This window comes from Brugia malayi, assembly GCF_000002995.4.
Source record: "Brugia malayi strain FR3 genome assembly, contig: Bm_v4_Chr3_scaffold_001, whole genome shotgun sequence".
Classification (NCBI taxonomy): domain Eukaryota; kingdom Metazoa; phylum Nematoda; class Chromadorea; order Rhabditida; family Onchocercidae; genus Brugia; species Brugia malayi.
In genome coordinates this window covers 11,666,400-11,690,132 of record NW_025062477.1, presented here as the reverse complement: position 1 = coordinate 11,690,132, position 23,733 = coordinate 11,666,400, and the positions used below count along the sequence as shown (strand labels likewise).

Below are 23,733 nucleotides of genomic sequence, written 5' to 3'. Positions count from 1 at the left end.
TCCTCCTCCTCTCTAACTTTTATTCAGGCTTCCTTTTTTTTTTTTTTTTTTTGTTCAGATTTAACTCACTAATATGAGTTTTTCAATTGTTCTAGGATTACCGCTACTAATAAAAAAAAAAAAGCCAAATCAAGTATTGAAAGTTGTATTACTCATTTATAACCCAAAATAAATTTCGTTAAAATCTGTTAATTTATTATTCATGGGACATATGAAAATCTGATTGAAATTTTCCAATTAATTCCATTTCTTTCAATCTTATTCATTAACATTCTCTTAATATAGGTAACTTCTTATGTGCATACAAAATAAATGAATTAAATGACAAATAAAAAAAAAAAAAAGAAGATAAAACCCGAAAACCAAAATGAAACGGCCAATTATTTCTATATGTACAGGTAATTGGTTACCGTTTATGCACCATTTTTTTTTTTCTCAAGCATTCAATGCTATAAATAGATGAAAAAAAAAAAGAGAAGGAAGAAGGAAAAGAGAATTTTGACAAATAAGACATTCATTCAAAAGGAAAAAAATGAGAAAAAAAAAAAGAAAATATAAAATATATGCAAAGTATGATGAAACCGTTTCTCGATATTAAAGATCAATCAGTAAAACAATCAAATTAATAACACTAAGGTAGTCAATAAAAGTTATAAATTTTATATATATATATATATAAAACATATAACTATCATATCATCATTAACATATCATGTTATTTTTATTCATAGTTTTTTTTTTTTTTTTGTCTTATTTTATATACATAAGCTAACATGAGGAATAAAAATTTTCAGTCTTCACTTTGTTAACTGAATACAATTAAAAAATATCTCTTACAGAAGTGAACAAAAAAAAAAACCAATCCTCAGTATCTGGAATTTCAACATGATCTAAAATCCAATAACATCATTTAAAATTTTTTGAACTTGAAATGATTAAAAATTAGAATTAAAAAAAGAATTATACTTCCAATTTCACAATGATAAAAAATAATTAAAATGCAAAAATTCATAAAGTTTTCAACATTTGAATGTGTTAGAATGATTGATACTTTGGTCATTGGATTTATGTCATATGATGTGTGATTAGAAAATAAAACAAAAGATAAACAAAGAAACTGAAGCAGAAAAATAATCCCGTTTTGTCTATCGTTGACAAGCAGCCATACCAGCTAAAACGGCAACAGCAATACTTTCTTTTTCAGATAAATCTTTTCGTTCCACCATTAATGAATCAATCATTAAATCTTCATTAAACAAAAAATGCTGTTGTTGTTGTTGTTGTGATAGTTGTTGCTGTTGTTGTTGCTGTTTTTCATCATTATATAACGATGAACTGGATGATGCTGGAGGTGAAGGTGGTTGTGGTTCAGGATGAGATTGTGAATTCAATTCGGTAAATTCCAATAATGACGATGTTGATTCAGCACCTGTTGGAAGTAATGGTGATGACGGACAGGTTGTTGTCTGCCTTATAGCTGAAATTTGAGGTGGAACAGATGGCGGAGGAGACAACCAATGTGACTGTAGTTGTGCTTGTTGTTGTTGTTGTTGTTGCTGTTGGGATATCAATGAAGTATGAGCAGCAGCAGCTGCAGCTGCCGCAACCGTTTTGAATTGTTGATGCAAATTTGCAGCTTGTTGTGCTGCTATTTGTTGTGCTAATGCAACCTGAAATGATAAAACCTTGATAAAAAAAAAAAAATCCTATATATTAAAAGTTTAAAAGATTGAAGGTGATAATAACAATAGATTGAATAACATACGATAATTATTATTAGTTCAGAATCATTTGAAAATTTCACCTGTGCTTGTGCTTGTTGTTGCACCTGAGCTTGTAAATGTTGAAGATAAGGTAACATCGCTGTAAATGACTGCGCATTACTGATCCATGGAAATGCTATGGATGCATTTTGTGATTGCTGCTGCTGTTGCTGTTGCTGCTGCTGTTGCTGTTGCTGCTGCTGTTGTAATCCTAATGCAGCAGCAAGAAGGAATGGATTTGCAGTTTGTGCAGCAGCTGCAGCAGCAAGAGCTGCCGGAAAATTTCCAGCTGCTGCTGCTGCTGCTACTGCTGCAGCATTTAACGGAGAAGGTGTATATGCAGGTGCAGCAGTTGGTAATAGCTTATTATCAAATGTTGACTGAGATATCCTACGCTGATCAGGTGGTGAACATGGTGATGGCAATGATCGATTGACATCCGGAACCTAAATAAAAGAATTTAAAAAAAAAAAAAGTTAAATGTGGAATTTACATTTCGAATTTTCTTGTTTAAATGATATAGCAAGCCAAAATCAACATGAAATTTTCAAATAAATTTGAATTGCATTAAATGTTGATTCCATTTAGACTAAATATGCAAATGATAAATAGGAAATAAGCATATATTGCTAAATCATTACAATAATTATTAAACAGCTCTATATAAAGTTAGAATAACTGAAATAACTGGAAACCATATGAAGTTAGAATATAACTAGTTTTGATACACTGATTGAAATATTTTAGTAAAATGATTATCTTATTTTGATTAACTTTATATAGTTTCCATTATGGATACAAGTCGAACAAAAAATTATATAAATTATGTCTTTAAATGAGAAACATTGAACTCATTCATTTTTTCATTTTAAAACTTCTTTTAAAATATGTAATCAAAAACCAAATTTTTTTTAGCAAATTTACTGCAAGCACTAAATTTTTACATGTGAAACAAAAATATACCTGTTGAAAAGTGGTATTATTTGATATATGTGCAGACGGTGTATTCCGACGCAATTCATCTTTCAATGTTTCAATATCTGTCTTATGCAAATCAGAATGTATCGCATGTACTACCATTTCCGATTTTTTCTTTTGTTCGATCTGGATAGAATCTAAAATATCAATGAAAAAAAATAAAACTTGAAAGTTTAGCAAAATTTGCATGGCAGTTTTACACCACTGCTCTACCTCGATAAATCTTCAAAATTTTAATCATTTCTGCCAAATTCAATTACGATATTAAAAAATGTCGGAGCTAGAAGGCTACTTCCATCTTGATTATGTAAGAATTAAATCAATTTAAATCTTCAAATATCAACTCAACTAATCAACAAATAAATATTTGCACATTATTAAATTTCTATCATCATGAAGCAATGAAGTATTACGAAATGGTATGTTTTAGTTGTAATAATAATAATGAAACAGAAAAAAAAAAAAAACATAAAAATTAAGAATTCAAAAAGGAAAGAAAAGCACTAAACTAATCAAGTGTGAAATTATTACATTAGATAATATGAAAATTTAGAAATAAGCAATAAAAAAATTCTTACTAAAATCTCCGGAATACATATCCTAATCAAGTAGAAAAAGAAGCTTCGATTTAATCTCTGGTATGTAAATATTAAATAGAAATTAAAAAACTGAATGTAGATTATCCTTGATGTAATCACTATCAATTGGCATGGTCAGCAAGCTTCAATTATGGAAAAAATAAATTGAAAATATTACATATATTACTTCTAACAAATATAATTTGTCCATTTAACTTTCTAGTATATCCTAAACAGCATTACGTGAACAATAAGAATTAGAACAAAATAAGCGGAAGAATTCCAATTTATACCAACTACAATAGCAATCAATCTTTCTTGGAGAACTAAATAACCCACAAAAAGGACTAAGACGGAAGTCTAAAACCAGTTCTCATAAAACATTTCAGGCGGGAATGTTCAATCAAAATTTGAATCTTTTCCACAAAATTTTACGACAGTTGCAGTAATTATTATAATATTTCAATGTATTGCATTAGTCCGTAATCACAATAAAATTGTATGTGCTATTACTATTTATCATCATCTGCTTGCTGCTTGATGTGGTTTTTTCCTTACTTTTATTACTTTTTATTTTTTTGTTTTTGTGAAAATTATATCTTTCTTGGATCAACAAATTCTGATCATATCATTAGTAATTTCAAAAATTTCCTACTACAATTTTGCAATACTTAATATTGTACTACTCACTTAGAAGCTAGATTTAATTCCTTTTATATTAAAATATCACTAATCAGAATAGCTTGATCCTTCCTTAATTAATGTTCTCATTTAGAAAGTGATTAATAAGCTATTATAATACCACTATATGCATATATATATATATCCAACAAATCCTTAACAAGCTTTTTTTTTTCCTACCTCTCTCTCTCTCTCTCTCCCAATAGAGGAAAGAAATTTTTAGACTGAAGGAATTTTTCCAGAATATCTCTCACAAAACTCTCGAAAACAGTTTTGAGATCACAAAAAAATTTCAAAAAAGGGAGCTGAAAATTTTCCTATCATTGCTAACTCCTATAATCCATTTTCTTTTCATCAACGTAAATACATCAAATACATTCGTTTTTTTTCCTCGTAATTAAATTTTTGAAATGAAAAATCCTCAAGCAATAATTATAGTAGTACAATTAACAACCAATAGAAATTTCTCGAAAACACACACACACACACAATTTCTCAAAACTATCACTCATCCATCTCCATCTTACGTCATTCTATTCGTTCTTTTATCAATTATTTGATGTGTTTAAGTAAGATGACAAGCAAAAATAGTCGAACATGAAGAAGCAACCAAACAATAAGTACTGATAAAATGGACGCCAACTGCTAGGTAGGATCAGATGTCATACTTCTGTTAACAACATATATTCCTGTCATCAACATTCCTAAATCTTTCATTCTTCCTTTCTCAAATAAAACAAAAAATTTTTCCTTTAACTTTTCAAATTGAATATTTTTATCAAATATTACAATAAGCAACATATCATTATTAGTTAAATAAAAACATATATACATTAATTTAGAATTGTTCTTTTTTTATTCCTGAAAAAATTCTTTTTTTAAACTGAAATCCTTCTCAGAACAGAATGAGAAAATTCTAAATAATGTAAGCTTAAAACAGCAACTCCATTATTCCTTATTTCTTTTCGTATGGGACAAAACTAACAATTCAAATTGCCACAGACTGAAGATTGCCAAGGACGTCTTTACATGTCTCTTATTGCTAAAGATCAAAGATTGCCAAGATGTGTTGAAATTTTCCTTCTCAAGTAATAGCTAAATATTAAAATTAATTATCTATTTGTAATGAAAGAAGCTAATTCCATCTACTCTAGATCAAAGACTAACTCTTTAAGTTGAGAGGAAAAAAATAGCCAATACAATAATTTAAAATAAACGCTAGTAATAATACTGTTTAAATACCTTAGATAATAAATAAATAAATAAAAACAATAATAATCTAGTAATGTCAAATGCTAAACGATACATTGATAATAGCTTAATGAAATTCCATTTTAACTTAATATCGAATAAAAAAAAGTTTAACCAACTAACATTTTCATTATTAAAATTCAACACTTCTTTTCCGATAAATTTAAACAATATCACCAAATCACATTCATTTTTATTTTTTCTTTTCTAATTCGATAATGCATAAAACTGATGAAAGTACAAAAACCAACATCTACCCAATCATTCTAGTGAATTCTCTCATTTCTTCTCTTCATACTTCATTTTTATCCTCCTTTTTCATTTCTAATCCATTATCATAATCTTGAAATATTTCTCACAAAACTATAAATTTTCTTGAAAAAAAAAAAAAAAAAAAAAAAAAGAAAGAAAAGACAAAAACAAATGAAAGATGATCTAATCTATCTTTCATTCTCTTCAAAGAACATACAAATTTGTTTACATAAAAACAAAATATACACATATACACACGGATACGTAGAAAGAGAGAGAGAAAGATGTTTATTTCCATCATTGTTCGATGAATTATCACACAGTCAATATCAATCTTGAATTGATATTGTATCTCAATAAATTAAAATTCCATCACAATCCTTACAAATTATCACAAAATACCAATCTTAAATTTGATATCATATCTTAGTAAATTAAAAATTTCACTATAAATCTTTAACATCCTACTTTAATCATCTTCAGAAATATCTCTATTCTCTTTACCAAATTTCATCTCAATCCAACAAATTATGCAAACGATTTATTGTAAAACTCAAATATTCCTAACCATTCATTGAAAAAAAAAAAAAAAAGCATGCTTGATAACATTTCTCATTTATAATATCAAATGAAAAATTCATTAAATGCGCTAGAAAAAGAGAAAGGAGAAAAGAGAGAGGAAGACAGAAAGGGAGAGAGAATAGCATTTTAAAGATAGAAATTGGAATTATTAAAAGTATTCTATAAATTATCAATTATTAAACAAATAAACAAACAAATTTATCCAACGAACATCGATATTACTATATTAATTAAACATTCATTAACTAATGACTGTACAACTGCATATTTTTTGCAATCAAAAATTAATGCTATACTCATTGCATTATAAAAGATGAATTTTTTTCAAAGATGAAAATAAAGCTAGTCGTATTTTCAAAACAATATAATGACTGCAGCTGTATTTAAGTAATGATGGCAATAAAATGTTTGATTTAATAAAGGCTAACGAATAATAATTAGAAGAGTGAAAACGATTTCCTTTTTCAATTTTATCACTTATAATCATTTATTTTTAGCATTTGTTTTCATTCACGATGGTGATATATAGTTATGAATAAGAAAAAGAAAGATGTTCAAAAAAAAAAAAAAAAAAAAAATCATACATTAAAAGTTAATTAAATATCGTTCATGAAAGAAATGTGCAAATAACTTCATTACAACCAAAGTTCACAATTAAATGAATTGAACACAAAATAACACTTACTTCCTATTTCCTCATTTAGCACAACAAATTAATAGTATGAATAAGAAAGTTTTTTTTTGCCAAGAAGAATGTTTATCAAATTAATTTATGATAAATTTGCTTAGTACATTTGAAAAAAGAAAAAAAGTCATGCGCTTAACAAATTAGATACTCTAATTAAGGCAATTAAGAAGTTTGTATTTATTTTATCATAATGAATAAATGAAACACATATATAGAAATGATTTTAAAATGACTCGAATTACTAATCACATGATAAGATTTCGACCGTAAATGTAAGATTCCCAGTAAAATTAAATTACAAATAAATGTGACAACGATCCACTACTAATGTACACTGTTAAAAAAAGAACTTCATTACTATTGCTCTGAAATCATTAAAATAAAAGATGAAAAAAATGAATGAAGTGAACGTAAACGTAAACGTAAACATGAATGTGAATGTTGACGTAGAATATAAGCAATATCACAACGATAATGTAAACAATGCAAAAGTGCAAAAGTTTTGCACCATTAATAAGCTTCATTTAGAGAAAATACTTGAGATGGAATTATGAGAAAAAAAGAAAATGTATCCAACAACGATTATTTAATACATAAATAAGCGATGTATCGTTGATATTACATGAAAGTAACCACCTATAAATGATAAACCTAGATATTTCAATTCATAATTTATAGTTCGATTCATTTTTAAATCATTTTTGTTTATACAGCAAACAAATAAAACAAAAAAAAAAAAAAAAGAGAGAATAATTTGATATTGATGAAAATGCAATATTGAAGAATTAAAGAACTTTGCCAAAACTATACCAGCAAATCTTACCAATTTTTCAATCCGTTTCATTTTTTCAACAATAACATAAACAAAAAACGTATGCATATAAACTTTTGTCCATAAATATTTAGGGCTAAATAAAAACCTAATTTCTCTTCTTATCCATACAAGAATTATTCAAGGGAGTAATTCAGTAATTTTTTTTTTTAAAAAAAGAGAAAAGAAAACGTGAATCAACATAAACCAATCATTTTTTAAAGATTATTCAAATATGGCAATATCGTATGAGAAAAATAAAAATAAAAACAAAGAGATCATTGTCAGCGAACCTCTGATGAATTCATTATCGAATACAATTCATTCCTTTTACTAATTAATATCTCCAACACATCTTGGATAAATCACTATTATGTAAACACAAAAAAAGAAAAAAAATTAAATAAATAAAACTTCTTTTATATCCGTTATATGTTTACAATTAAATCTTTTGTGACTTCCGCAATACGACACATACACATATTCATTAAAAAAGTGAAAAAAAAAAAATGAAAATATTTCGAAAACAGGCTAATTTTTTAACCTGTTTTTAAAACGAAAAAAAAAATAATAAAAACAAAAACAAAACTAGACGTGAATAAATATAGGAATATAACCAGTTCTAAAAAAAATTTCTCTTTCCTAAATAAATAATAATAAAGAAATAAATGAATAAAAAGAATTGAAATAAAATTTAAGTAAAAAAAAAAAAAGATGAAAACATCAATGATTGATATATCATTGAATTAATGATTAACTATCAAATAATGAAATAAACAAAAAATAAAAGAAAATAAAAAGAAAAAAAAAAAACAAAAGTAGGACATAAACTTCTTACGAGACAAGAAGAAGAGGAGAAATATCACTCAAACAGAAAAAAGTGAAAGAGGAGAAGGAAGAAAAAAATTAAAAAAAATAAGCAAGCATGCTTGGATCGATTTATTATTTTCTTTTATCTTTTGCCTCTCTCTCTCCCTCTCTCTCTCTCTCTCTCTTCTACTATATGTGATTAAAATAAGTCATACAATTGGATCAGTTAGTTAAAATGCTGCCAATAGCTATAAAAATCATATTAAAAGGAAAAAAAAAAAAAGAAAAAGGAAGAAAGATGAGGAATGGAAAGGGGACACAACTGAAGAAATTATTTTATGTTATAGAGTGACGGACAGAAAAAAAGAATTTGAGGACAGAATAAAAATAGTCGAAAGAGAGATGAAAAATTGTCATTTCTATTTTTCTTTTCCCTCTTTTTTTTTTACAACATCTCAGCTCAATCAAATTTTCATTGTCTCTGTAATTTAAAAATGTCTCTTTAAAAAAGAAAAGTTTTATTTCTCCTCTACATCGAATCGTTCTCTCGAAATTGGTAATCGATGCAGAGGAGAAAAACAGAAGTGGAAAATTTGAAATCCATTTATACATTCTTGAAATTCTTTTTTTTTTTTTTTTTTTTTTTGTTTTTTGATATGATTAAGTCCTTAAAGTTATTAATTGAAGAAAGAAAAAAGAATATGGGATAATTAATAGTAAAATAGATAACTTTAGACAAGGAGAAAAAAAAAAAAAACGACAAAAACATTAATTAATCATTAATTTTTATCAAAATAAAATACTGTTGAATATATTAAACATAAAAACATAAAATTCAAAGGATAAGTTCTCTCATTCTTTTTTCTTTTTCCTCTTCCCATTTTTTAAGTTACAATAAAAAAAAGGAATCAAATACAATCATAAAATGAATTTAGCTGGATATAATCATAAAAATGAATTTATCAATTCATCTCTAGCATATCATTAATAAAAATTGTTTATTTGTATGTTGTGTGTGTTATCATTATATCATGATTAATGCTAATAACAATATGTCCACAGATAGCATTCTCTTCTCATATTTGGGGAAAAAAAAAAGCAAAAGAGAAAATATTGCATGAATTTCTCTTTTTTCTTTCACAATAAACTTGTTACTAAACTAAAATACAAATTAGATAAATAGTGAACAAAAAAAAAAAAAAACTTAAATAAAAAAGAATCATAGAAAATAACAAAACGAAAACCTTAACTAACCTATAAGCCTAACTAATAATATTTTAACACTTATCTATTCTATACTATATTATATTATTAAACTTCAAAAAAAAAAAAAAGAAACAAACAATCAAATTGTTTATGCACCATCAATGCAAACATATAATGATAATTTATAATTTGATAGCTTAACAGATACATGAATTATCCAAATTAATCTAATCATTTATACGTTCTCACTGTAAATACACTCTGAAAGCTAAATAAAAAGAAATGAAGAATGCTAATATCTACAGTTCTCTTAATTTTGTCATCTAAGATAAAATAATAATTAGTTATAAGGAATATAAAGAACTTCATAATTGCTATGTAAGAAATAAAATTTTTTGGGTAAAATAAGTTATTAAAATAATTCATCCATAATCATTACCATCACCATTACAATTCAAGAGTAGCACAAGAATAATCATCGAAAAGGAAAAGGTAATGTGAATGACAAAGCAAACGACACTTCATTCTCTTCCTTCCACTTATTTTACTACCTTCACTCTTCAATCTTGTTATACTTACCCTCTCTCTCTTCATCTTTCTCTCTCTCAGTACCACAATTATTTATTGATCTTTAATCTTATAATCTCATTCCCTTCCAAAACTTCATCCCTTTCACAATGCTTCCTCTCCTTAAATCCTTCCTAACTTCCTCACATTCCCTTTCTCTTCCATTTCACTATCATTTTCCCACATTTTACCTAAGTTAACATTTCGAAATTTATCATCTTACGAAAGACAAGATAGAAGGATTAGCTGTAACATTTGATAAATTTCAATAATCAATAAAACCAAAGAACAAAGGGAGAGAGAGAGAGATGGAGAGGGAGAGGGAGAGAAAGAAAAAAGGAGGGAAGCAAGTTTCATTCCTTTATAATAGAGAGATTCCCATTCTTAAAATCGAGTAAAACAATTACCAAAAAATAAAACTGTATGTTAATTTTAGCCTTCGAGTCGTTACTACTTGCTAATACATACAGAGTAATGATATAATTTTTCTTTATTTGTTCCAAATCCCTCTCTCCCTCCTCCCAAAAAAAAAAAAAAAAAAACGGTAATCCTTAAATTAAATTATCAAATATATCACACATTTACCATCTTTTAAATTTGCTGATAATATAGTTGATAGGTAATAAATTTAATTATTATACTGTTTATACTAATTAAGTAAAAGATACTAAATAAAATACTACCAATTTAAGTTACTCCTTCCATTCTATTTTTTTCTCACACACACATATATAAATACAGAAGAAAAGAGGAAAAATTTATATTTCTATTTTAAAATCTCTTTTAAAAAAAGGAGAAAAGTTTCCTCTTCTTCTAATTATTTCCTTTTATGACAGGACAAAAAAAAAAAAAAAACGAGAATTGAACATCTGGTCTTTTAGATGAATTCTATCGTCATCAACGACAGCTGCTAATACTACCTGTTAGCATTATAAATCAATCGAAAGCTTTTGCCCCCTCTAAAAGTATTCATTATTTTAATGCTTATAATTCATTACCATCAGTACTACTAAATTACTAAAACATTGAAAAAAAAAAAAAAACATCTCGCTAATTTCCAGTTTCTAAAAATTATTATTCGTATATAAGATATACAGAAATTTATCGATTAATATATTTAAAAAAATATTAAATTTTAATACACTAAAATTAATGCCAATGAAAAATTTTAAAAAAATATTTAATTTCTCATTATAAATTAAAGGTGAAAAAATTATAATTAAAAAAAGTTTGAAAAACATGAGCAAAATGTAAAAAACTTATATAACTCGGATTAGAATGAAATAAGAAATTTTTAAATTATTTACAACATTTATTAATCAAAAATTTCATAAATCTAAAAAAAAAAAAAGCTCAATTCATACTAAAATAAATCATAATGTCAGAATTCAAACTTCTCTTGTCATAAAATTAAAGTCATGAAAAAATAATTTTAAAATTATTTTTATGCATATCACAGGTATGAATTATTATATAAAAAACTCATATAATCCAAAATATATTTCTATATAAAAACTACAAATGCTTTCTATTTTTTTTCTCATTAATCGTATGCAGTTTTTAAAAAAGTTGAATGTTAGAAAATTTCTTGATAATATCATTTCATTTATTAGGATCATTAACCAAATGAGATATTGCAAAACTAAATATACTCAAATGTTTTAAAGAGTATAGCTTTTTTTTTCTTCCTTCTCTCTCTCTCTCTCTCTCTCAGGGTTTAATTGATGGAAGAATTTAAGAGTTAGTCAAAGAGAAAAAAAAATTTACCAAAGTGTAACTGAGTCTTTTTTTTTTTCACTTTGTAAAAAAAAATCACTGTAAGCTTAAAATATGAAATAGAACAAATGAAAATTTTCATCTAATCTCAATTTTTTATTTTTATTCCTTCTGAAAAAATTTTATTTTTATATTATTATCTATCATATAGATAGATAGTTGCGGTTATTTTGTCTACTTTAAAAGCTCTCAATTTTTCTACTTTAAAAATTCAAAAAAAAGAAAAAACCCCATTTTATTACTTGAAAAACACTCACTTATATTACCCCGTGCTGTACAACTTTTTTTTTTTTAAAAAAAAGAAAATATAAGTATTATTGAGATAAAATATTCGCAACAATTCATCAACACTATCTTTTAATAATACATAGATTTCGTTAAAAGTAATAAATTATCTTAGCTTTTCCATTTATATCATTATTTATTCCTGTTACTAATAATTCATTTACTATGAAAAACAGTTCAATAAAGAAAAAAAAAAAAAGAAAAAAACCTTGGCCTACTTTTTTTTCAAATTATTTTTTCGTAAGTTAATGTTATATCATTCTTTAAAAAGTTTTATATAATCTTATATAGGCTTTTAATTCTAATTGCATTCTATAATTTTTGATAAGATTTATGATGACATAATATTAAAATTGAATCATTTTGTTAATAGTTATTTAGAAAATGTAATAACTTAAAAGAGGGAGATAGCCTTTTCTTTTCATTTTCTTTTTACGTCTTTACAAATGTAATATAGTAACTTTTATCTTAGTCTATAAACATTTCAAATTATTATTTATGATTTTAATATTTTTATTTATCGAAAATATTCTCCTCACTTTTTTTATGCTATTTGCCATTTGTGTCCCTAACTATTACTCTTTGTGCTGCTGTCCCACTTTATCATTAATGATTTAATTGCTTTTTATTATAATTTGCATCAATGAGAATATATGCATAGTCTTCATGAATATATAAAATGCTTCTATAACATGATGAAATTTTAACCTATCGCATAAATAATTCAATATAATTTCATCACAATTTTATTTTATTGTATTTGTCTGATATGTAAGTAAGATATACTTTTTTATTTTTTTTCCCTTTTTCTTTTTTTTTTTTTTTATTGCATTGCATTTTCATACATAAAGATTGTTTACTACATTTTATACCTAAGGAACGAATTTTTCTTTTTACCAAAACTGTTAGAATGATATTAATTTAAAAGTAAAGATTAGTTGGACAATAAAACAATATTAAAGCATGCAAAAGATGCAGTAGAGATAACATATAATGGTATATTTAGGAATATATTCTTTTCAATAAATTTTAAATCCTGCAAAAAAAAAAAAAAAAACACATGAAAGTTAATGATTTGAAATAAGTCCAAAAATGCTTCATATTGAATAACAAAATTCAAATGTTTTATGATATCTGCAGATTATTTAAACTAAAATATGTAATGACTTCATTCATAATTCTTCTTGGTTGCTATGATACGGACAGTATGGGAATATACTTATACAGGTAGAGGTGTACCTCTACATTTCAAGGATGAACACAACAAAAATGAAAATGATAATAATTAAAATATAAGGAACAGAAAAAATGGTCGTCCTTGGCAACAACTCAAAAGAGTAACCTAAGTACTCTACGAATAAATTTAACACAATAAATCTAAACAGATAATATTTTACTTTTTTTTTTTTTTAACACTAACGCATCATAAAATATTATCTAAATATATTGCAAATCAAATTCCTAATTTTAAAATACCAATATCATAAAAGAATATTGAAAAGTATATCAAGCATTTCATCCTAGCATATCAAACGGCCATAAATATTTATATTTTTTAGTTTTTTTTTTTTTTTTTAGCGAAATAAAATGATTGATATTTTGATGTAAATATGGAATATTTTTAACAATATAGCTATAAAAGTAAACATCACTTGATCGATAAACAAACAGTAAGAATAATAATAACAATGGAATAAAAATAACAATAGTAATAAATAATGATAATAATAATAATCAGAGAAAATTTTAGATAACCATTGTAACAACAGCTAAGATAATGAAATAACTATGAAGAGAGCAATAATAACGATATCAAAGATAACGGATAATTTTTTTGCTGAATGTATCTCGAATGGCAATAAAATGAGATGAAAAAAAAAAAAAAAAAAAAGATTGACACCCACATGACTTCTAATGGGTAAAAAGTGTCACCTATTTATTGATATCTTTTGTCATTGCGACATATATATCTAGGCTTCCTATCAAACTAAAATGCTTGGCACATAAATCAACTCTTCTCCCATCTCTTATACACATATGTATTCAAAGAGTCATCTGCAAATTAATTAGCAAAAAGAGCTAAAGCATTAAAACAGAAAAGCCTAATATTGGCTATTACTAGAACAATGCCCCTTTGATCAGATCTTCCAGAGCGTAACACAAATATCAAATTTGAAAAAAGCTATTAGGATTTCTCCCTCCAACATTTTCTATTTCCCTTCCTCAAATATTTATATCTATCGCGGATTTTTAGTATCGAGAAACTCTAAAATATTATATAAGAATAGAGAATATAGGTAAAAATATGTTCGATGAATTTATCGCAAAATAACGTTTATTTCTAAATTCTTTGTTTCCAATTTTATGTTTAGAATATAAATCTTTCACACATTGTTTACACAGTATCGGTTCTTTATTTAGTTGACCTTATTATTGTTTGGTTATTAACTGTAAATTATGTTTGAATAATCTACAAAATTAACAACTTTTACTTAACTCACCTCCTTTGCGGCTTATCAACTAGTAATTAGATTTACTTGTGAACTAGGTCAACAGCTCTTTGTTAGATTGATTATTCTTTCGGCAGATCAATTTCTTATTGTAAATCATTACTTTGTTTATGCATACTGCTTGCTACATAAAAAGATCATTCATATTTAGTGGGACAAAGTTCAACTGAAGAAGCAGTTCGACCACAAAAAGAGATTTTACTACTTGGATGATCTCAATTCATTTTATAAAATTTATTATATTGTTGCTTCTCTGAATTATTATATTCTACTGTTATATATTAGTATCTACAGTCAAAAAAATTCCCTGAGAACAATAAACCTCTTCCAAAGTTTTTAAAGAAAAAAACCCTTAGCTACAATATCTGAAATTTTTGTTACAAAAATTCAAAACTAAACAATTTCATACGATACTTCCTATTCAGGATACAGGAAGTTAAGGTCACTACGATGCAGTATACGATAATTGTATACTTGTACTTTTATTTTTCGATTGAATGCTGCATCGAGATTTTCAATACTGACAAGGATTTAATTTCTATTTTCTCGGGAAAAGCAAAACTAATTATGATAAATAAAGAAAGAAACGATAAGTAATATCCCTATAGCTCCGTTAGATAATGAAGTTAAATATTATCCAATTATTGCATTGTAAGACACATTTTAAAGTGCATTATATACATACAAACATGCAACGTTCTACGTGTTACATGCGATATCTTATTATTACTAAAACTATGACTAACATTTTCAAAAAAAAAAAAAAAAAAGAAACTTTAGCTGATATGATGATAACTACAAGGATCGCTACAATTATTAAATGTCTATTATGATAAATGCTTCTCACTTATTTCTCTTGTAGAAAAATGTTGATCAGTTAACAAGAGTGGATAGGAGAATGACAGAATAATACAGAATCAAAATTTAGAAATAAGTTCTGAAAAACTACTTAAACATTATAAGAAATCCCTTTTAAACACTAACCAAGTGGTAATTTTGATGCCCAGTTTGATTCTTGTTCTGATTCAAACAATCCGGTTAATGCATTATGTTTGTTTGTTGTTGCAATAGAGGATGACAATGATGGTATTGTAACTGATCGAGGTGATTCAATTTCAACCTTTCGACGTTTCGTTTGCTTGCGACGTCGATTTGCAAACCAACGATTCACCTGAAAGTTGAAAATTTAAAAAACTGGAATGCAAAGCTAACAATATTCTATTATTCAACAATGGTGAAACTCGAAAAGAAATCTCACTTTACTAAATTTAAGTCTCATATTAAGGTATTTCACATAAATTCAAAAATAAATGAAAATCGTGAATATTGCATTACTTCGGAATTAGAGAGACACTGTAATAAAGAGAAAACCAAATACATATCAACATAAAACTAAGATACCGTTTGATTTGTTGGAGAAACGCACCAAAAATAATAACGCAATAAAAATCTTGCTTTTATTCTTGCAAAAAAAAAAAAAAAAAAAGCTTAGTCGAATTAGTCGCAGAAATAGCACAAGTAGTTTTAATTAGGATATTTCAGGTATTACTAAGATTTAACATGTGAACAATTATTTGTTACATCTCAATCATGTAACAATTATTTTAATTATCCCTCTTTAATTAAGCACTATTTTTAAACAAGAATAATGACCATTTTTGCAATACAAAATAAGCAATAAACAACAAATGGGTCAAATACAAAGAAAAAAAAATCATAAAATCCTTTCAAAAAAAAAAAAATGGGACTCGAAAATTTACCAAAGTTATCAATGTAGAGACGATAAAAATTCAATGCCTAGTAAGCACATTCACCATTCTTTTACTACCTTTACTCCAAAGCCAAGGTCATCATTTCTCATCAAGGATTCACATTTCCCATTAAGTCATTAACCAATCAATTGGCAATGACCTCATATATCAGCTGAGATCATATGAATTTGAAAAGTAGCTCATCGAAAATAGATGAACCATTAAAAGTCATTTCAATTAACCAAAGAAAGTTCATATCTAATGCCAAGCTAATCTAACAATCAGTCAAATGATCTAAATGAACATTTCACTTAAAAATCATTACTTCATTCCATAAATTACCGCTCTTTACAACTTACATCATATTCATCGGTAAAACTTAATACCTAACGTTACTCAGACAACTTATCCTCAAATATATTATTCATTTAATAGAGAATATATTACAGTTTACATCCGTGGTTGAATAAACATTTCCATTCAAATGTTCACCTATTAAATTATACATTAATTATACTATTCTCGAAAAATATTCACAACAATTCTAGCAATCAACAATAATCTTTTATTCAAAATTTCACATTTCAGTGTTCATAAACACTCTCTCGAAAAAAAACAAAACCTTTCTTTACTCTTTTTCATGAAGCATTCTCATCAATGATTATTATATGGAAAGCGGTAATGTCATTATTATTATTATCATCATCATCACTATCATTACAACTAAATAACAATAGTTTAGATTGGCTAACATATACAGCAACAAACCAACCAACTGATCAATTCCATCTTAAACAGAAATATTTCAACACACAAAACAACTCATTTATAAACAATCCACATCTGGTATGATAGCACTACCCAAACACTTCTCATAATCAATTCAGCATTATTTAAACTCTGTTTACATTCATCACCATAAACAATTACATTTCTATCTTTAACAAATATTACGTACATATTTTAAAAAAATTTTTTTACTTTTCTCAAGTTATTCTCCATCCACAAACTTATTTTTCTCTTTTAACAATTCAAAATTATTTCTTATTTTCATCTCTTTCTTTCCTTCTCTCTCTCTCTCCCTCTCCCACACATCAAACTACTTTTCTTACACGCATATTATATATCTAATTTTTGTAATAATAATAATAAAAAAAAAACCTGCCAAGAGCTAAAAAAAAAAAAAAAAACACACGAAAAAGTGTCAATTAAATATTGAAATACATTCTATTTTCATTCATGAAATATGCAAACATAATGATTCATTCTTAAAATGTTAACAAAAAAGAAAAGAAAAAGATGGAGAATTAAAATGAATGTATGAATTGAATGAAATAAGATGCTCGATACATACATACATCTATATACATTGTTAGAAATTTCTATCTTTTCATCTCATTTCATTCTAAGCTTTCCATTCTTCCTTTCAAATAAAGATTAGCCCAATATTTTACACTCGTTATGAAACAAAATCTATGCATATGTTTGTTTATTCAATTCATATGCTTCTTATTATCTAGAAATTCTATAAAAGTATGCTCGAATTGATTTTATCTTTTAGCTCTATACATCATCATCATCATCATCATCATCAGAATCATCAACATTATTATGAAATAGTTTACTTGATAATAATAACAATAAAACTTTTATTCTTTTCTAATCTTCTGTTCATTTTCATTTTCTAATTCAATTTATTTCTTGCTATATGTATCAAAACAACTCTGGAACAGCTAAATAAAAAAAAAAAATGCATAAATAAAAAGGAAACAACTAACTATGGTTCATTTTATAGCAGTTATATAAAAACATTAAATTTCACAGCTCAAATATGAAAAAATGTTTAAATAAATTTATTGCAACTCAAGAACATGTCGGAATAGATGAAAAGTTGGATGATGATGAGAAGGATAAGAGAGAGAGAGAGAGAGAGTTTGAATGGTGCAAAAGACACGGGAACATTTATAAATTCAAGCAAAAGTTGTTCCATACACTACAAATAAAAATAAAATACTTCCTCCTCTCTTTGACATCCTCTACCGATATCGACGAGAAATATATGGGAAAAGAAATATATGCATTCTATCTTACAACAAAATTCAACTTTCAATCTCCTATAATCAATAATAGGTAATAGTTAAGTGGTAATAAAAAAGAGAGAAAAAAATAGTAAAAAAGAGAGAAAAGTAATAATAACAATTACAGTAGTAAACAATAATAATAATAATCAGTATTCGTAGCATCATAGTTTTAATTTTTAATTTTAATTTAATATATAGTTTTAATAATATTCAACATAGTTTTAATTACTAAAACTCTAAAAAAGAAAAACAGTCACAATAAAAATGTGTGACTACCTCAGATTATTAATAGCTCAAATTAGGCCAAACTAAAAAGCAAATGAAATCAAATAAACTAGAATTGTATTTGAGAATTAGAGATCGTAGTAGAGAAATGGGGAAAAAATGTTAAATATAATAATGTAAAAAAAAAAAAATATTGCAATAAAAAATATTATAATATAAAAGTACTTTAGAACATATCAAATGCTATTTATATTAACACAATAGCTTGAGATGAATCCGCTAAGTTTGAAACGTGAAACCCAAGCATAAAAGATATTATTTTATAATAATATAAAAAAGTGTCGAAAAAATGAGAAAATCTGCAAACTATTATTCAGTATTTCTTATGAATGCATTCTTATCACAAAAAAAGAAACTTACCATTTATAAACTAAGCATAATTCATTATCTAAATGAGATATTATCCTAAAAAGTTTGTATATTTACAGTTATCAAAATTATCTTTTCTTTCGGGTACCTTCATCAATACAGCCGCTTATTTACCAAATATCTAAAATCCATAACAAACAATAATAAACAATTTTTTAAAAACAAAAAGTAACAACCTGTATATAAGTCATTGACATATCTTTTGCTAAACGTTCTTTTTCTTCCCGACAAGGGTAAAGATTATCACCATGCATTGCTAACCATGCATCAAGCATTGCTGCCTGAAAATATTACACATTTTTTTTTCCACGAAAACAAATTCACTTTTTCCGCTCTGTTTTGACAACTGAGATTAAAGTTCAAATGATTCATTGATAAATGTCAACATATATATGTGACACACAAAACCATCAAATACATTTTGAAAAATATTTTTTTTTTTTTTTGTTTCTGATAATAAGCTATACCGATGATAAATAAATGTATCGTCCATTCTTTAAATGCTAAATTTAGAGGAAAAAAAATTTACCGCTTTATCTTTCTATTTCATTTGTATAACAACACAATATGCAGAACAAAATTAAAAAAAATAATAAAAAAGAAATATAACTATTTTTACTTTAAAACTTTAAAAAATTGCAACATTTAATTCAACAAATAAAACAGCAAGATGTGATGCAAGTGCTACAGATTAAAAATGTGACAATTAATCAAGTAACAATAAATGTATTATTATTCGGGTAAAAATACAGTTACAGAAGATTGATATACATATATATATATATAGTACATAATTAACTAAAATTCCTTCTTACTAATTGACCTGAAAAGATGAACTACCTTTGCCTTGATTAACGTTAATGGCAATTTATAGGAAATCGAAAAGAAAAAAGGAATTGCTATGTAATTATACTAAGTTAAATGAAAAATGAAGTTATTAGTACATTCTGTTTCTTGTTTACTTCTATTAGGATCATTAATTAAATTAGCTCTTACTTTTATTCATTTCAAACTTTATTATTAAATCTAACAACTCTTATAAGTACACACTAATGAATAATTGAACATACAGAAATAGATAAAACTACAACAAAAAAGAAAAAAATAAAGACATTTTTCCCTTCACATCATTTTACTGTCGTCACATTATATTTTTATCTGCAGCATTACAAACCTGTCTCCTCATACTTCATTACTTCAAACAAACTTCATCATCACTATCATCATTATAATCTCATTACCAATTATTATTATTATCATCATCACTATTATAATCATCACCATTACCATCTTATTATTATAATCTAATCATCACCATCATCGTCATCACCATTATTATCTCATCATTATCACCATTATAATTATCAACATCATCATCTTCATCAATTATTATTATCATCGCTATCATCATTATCGTTAACATTAGCAGCAGCAGCATCATCATTATCAACATCATCATTATCATCATCATCATTATCATCATCAATGGAACAAAGTCATTTTGCATCTTTCAAACAGCAATAAATTCATCCATTCACTACTCACTTACTTTACTTTCATTCATTCATTCATTCATCCATTCACTCACTCATTTACCCAAGGGTATATTTCATCACTAAAAAACATCAATTTCACAGCACACATGCTTTTCTCAACCAAATTTCGAAATAATATCACACCAAACACATCATACACATATATACAATACATATACATACCTCCCTTCCCCCTTCCCTCTCTCCTTTATGCATACACTTTACTGACATATATATATTTCATCATTCATCGATATATATATATTTATAAATAACACAACAACTATATTTATATTTATTCTTATTAAAGATATTGATTGAATGAATAAAGATTACGAAATAATAAAGTTTATAAATAAAAAGAAAAAAATAAAATTTTAATTGTGATCATGTAGTAAGTAGCATTAATATACTATCTATTCCAATAATTATTTGTAAAATAATCAAATTAGTTTTTTTTTTTTTTTTTTTCTCTCTCATTTAAATAATATAATATAGGAAGAAATTTTATAAAAAATTACTAACCTGTTGACGTTGCTTAGTTTTTTCAATTGCAGCAACAGATGATGGTGAAGAAGGTAAAATAAGTGTAGCTTCAGTTGTTGGTGATGTAGCACCATGTGGAAATACGTAACTTGCAACCATTTAGATTTCAAAATTTACACCAGACTATTTCCAACTTTATAGTTTAGTGAAATGCAATTGCTGAAAAAAAAAGAAAAAAAAAAAACTGATATAAATAAAAATTTGTTAGTCTAGTTATTTCAAAAATACAACGATTTAGCTGAGTAATGTTGAAGAGAGGAATTCTGATATGTATATTTGTCTATTGAAACATTCATGTTCGTCAACTGATTAACATATCTCATTCAAATACAAAATAATTCCTTATTTACAGGGAGAGAGGGAGAGAGAAGGAAAGAGGAAGAGAAAAAGTATATCATGATCAAAATTTAAAAAAGCATCTAAATACTATAAAAAATTGAAAGTTATGAAGTATAACAAAGTAAAATCGCGAAAAGGTCATTTTCAATTCTACGGTAAGTAACCTTTCAAATTTTGAAGTATACAGTATTAATATCCCTATTAATCCTATTAAGAATCTATAATCAATTTGACCTCAACTTCATGTTTATCACATCGACTGATAATTTTCATATTCTTTTCTCATCATCACAAAATATAACATTTCCTAGATAAATGTAGAAATGTTTCCAAATTTATATAATAAATCATCAAAAATTTAACTGAAACGAAATAATAAAATCATGGAAGCAGGAAAAAGAAATTAACACTAAAGATTTCCTATTTTCTTTCCTGAACTTATATTTTATGTGACTATTCCCTGAACTAAAAATACTACATATTATTAGTGGATAAGTAACAAAATAAAACTAAATGTAATAAAATTCGGGATAATACATTTGATAAAAAGTTTTTTTATACACTATTAACAATATAATGAATGATGAGAAAATATTACATTCATCTACCTTCTCATTCGTACAAAATTCTTATAAGAAAAAGATACGAGGCTATAATGGAAAGAAACCGGAAAAAAGAACGAAGAATAAACAGGAAAGAAAGACATAATTGCAACAAATTATAAAAAATACATTAAAAAAAAATTGTTAACATTTTTATAAAATGAATTAATAAATAATTATTACTATTTTCCTAGCGCTAATCCTACTATATGCTCTTCAATTTACACTCAACTTCTAAATTGCTACCTATCGTAATTTAAATGTTAAAAAATGAATTTCAGAAATGAAAAAGAAATTATAATTATCCAGAAATTAACTATTATCCTACAAATGTAAGTGCTACCATGGAGATTTAAGTAGACGACGATGAGAGATAATAAAACGAATATGCTTAGTGTTAGCCGGTGAATTGTTTAAATGAAAAGTAAAGCATGAAGTGAAATGTTAGAATGGAATAAAGATGACAGAGAATTCAATTAAATTTCAATTGATCATAATTTTTAATTTTTTTAAAGTTTTTTAAATAATTTTTTAAATACTTTTCCATCTAAAAATTGACATAATGCATTATAATATAATAATCATCACCATAAAACTTCTAAAAATATTTTATCAATACATTTTGTTACGAAAATAGAAATCGCTAATTTAATTAATAATATAATAACCTAACAATCTACACTGTTAATTAATATTCGTATGTATTCCTGAAAACTATAAAATTAAACCACGTAATAAATAATTTAAATAACAGATAACAATTAGTACTTTTACACAAGAAATTAAATATTTCAAAAATGATTCATTATGTGAATTATTTTTGTAAAATTATTTCACAATTTTATTATAATATGCTAATATCATATGATTACTATTATTTTCTATGAAATACAATAAAATGAATTAAAAACATAACAATAATAATTATACTTTATTCCCTCAAATTTTCTTATGAAAAATCATCAAATATCCCAATATAAGTTAAAAAGATTTGATACAAAAAAAAAAAAAAAAAAACATTAAAGATGTAGAACATATCAACCAATTTTTAGACATAACACGACCTTTGCTTACTTAAGGCCAACTTTTTCATTCATTGATTCATTCATGATCACACTCAGATAAATCAAATCAATGCCTAATTGACCTTGCAAAATGATAACTCTCCCATCATGCGACAAAATTTAATATGTATGGGTCATCCGTCACTAAAACGGATGTTTATCTTTCGCACACTAAAATTTATTATTATCTCGTATGCTAAATCAATTTCTTCCCATTTCTTCATGTTTTCATTACTAAACACATACATATACATCAGAAATTAGTCATAAACATGATTCAGCTTAAAATTTTAGCAAATAAACAAATCATTTCGCAATAATATTGTCAACATTGTCATTGCTATCCTTACAAACAACAATAAATGACTAGTCAATAGCAATAACTGATGATTCATCTATCATTAAATAAATTGATAGTAATGA

The 23,733-nt window shown here is 25.6% G+C and overlaps 1 protein-coding gene and 1 further gene across 2 annotated transcripts; one reads left to right on the top strand and one right to left on the bottom strand.

Annotated features, from left to right (window-relative positions):
- Nucleotides 1-1,145: 1,145 nt before the first annotated feature.
- Nucleotides 1,146-21,404, bottom strand: Bm9303 (adenylyl cyclase, putative; the record flags this gene model as incomplete). The annotated part of the gene is made up of 6 exons (XM_043080901.1): nucleotides 1,146-1,670; nucleotides 1,805-2,209; nucleotides 2,727-2,878; nucleotides 15,723-15,909; nucleotides 19,401-19,505; nucleotides 21,285-21,404. 6 exons carry the CDS (start codon nucleotides 21,402-21,404, stop codon nucleotides 1,146-1,148), a joined length of 1,494 nt encoding a protein of 497 aa, XP_042936835.1.
- On the top strand, nucleotides 8,458-8,574 carry Bm15570. Its single transcript, XR_006227955.1, has one exon. The product of XR_006227955.1 is annotated as a pre-microRNA Bm15570 (primary transcript).
- Nucleotides 21,405-23,733: the final 2,329 nt, after the last annotated feature.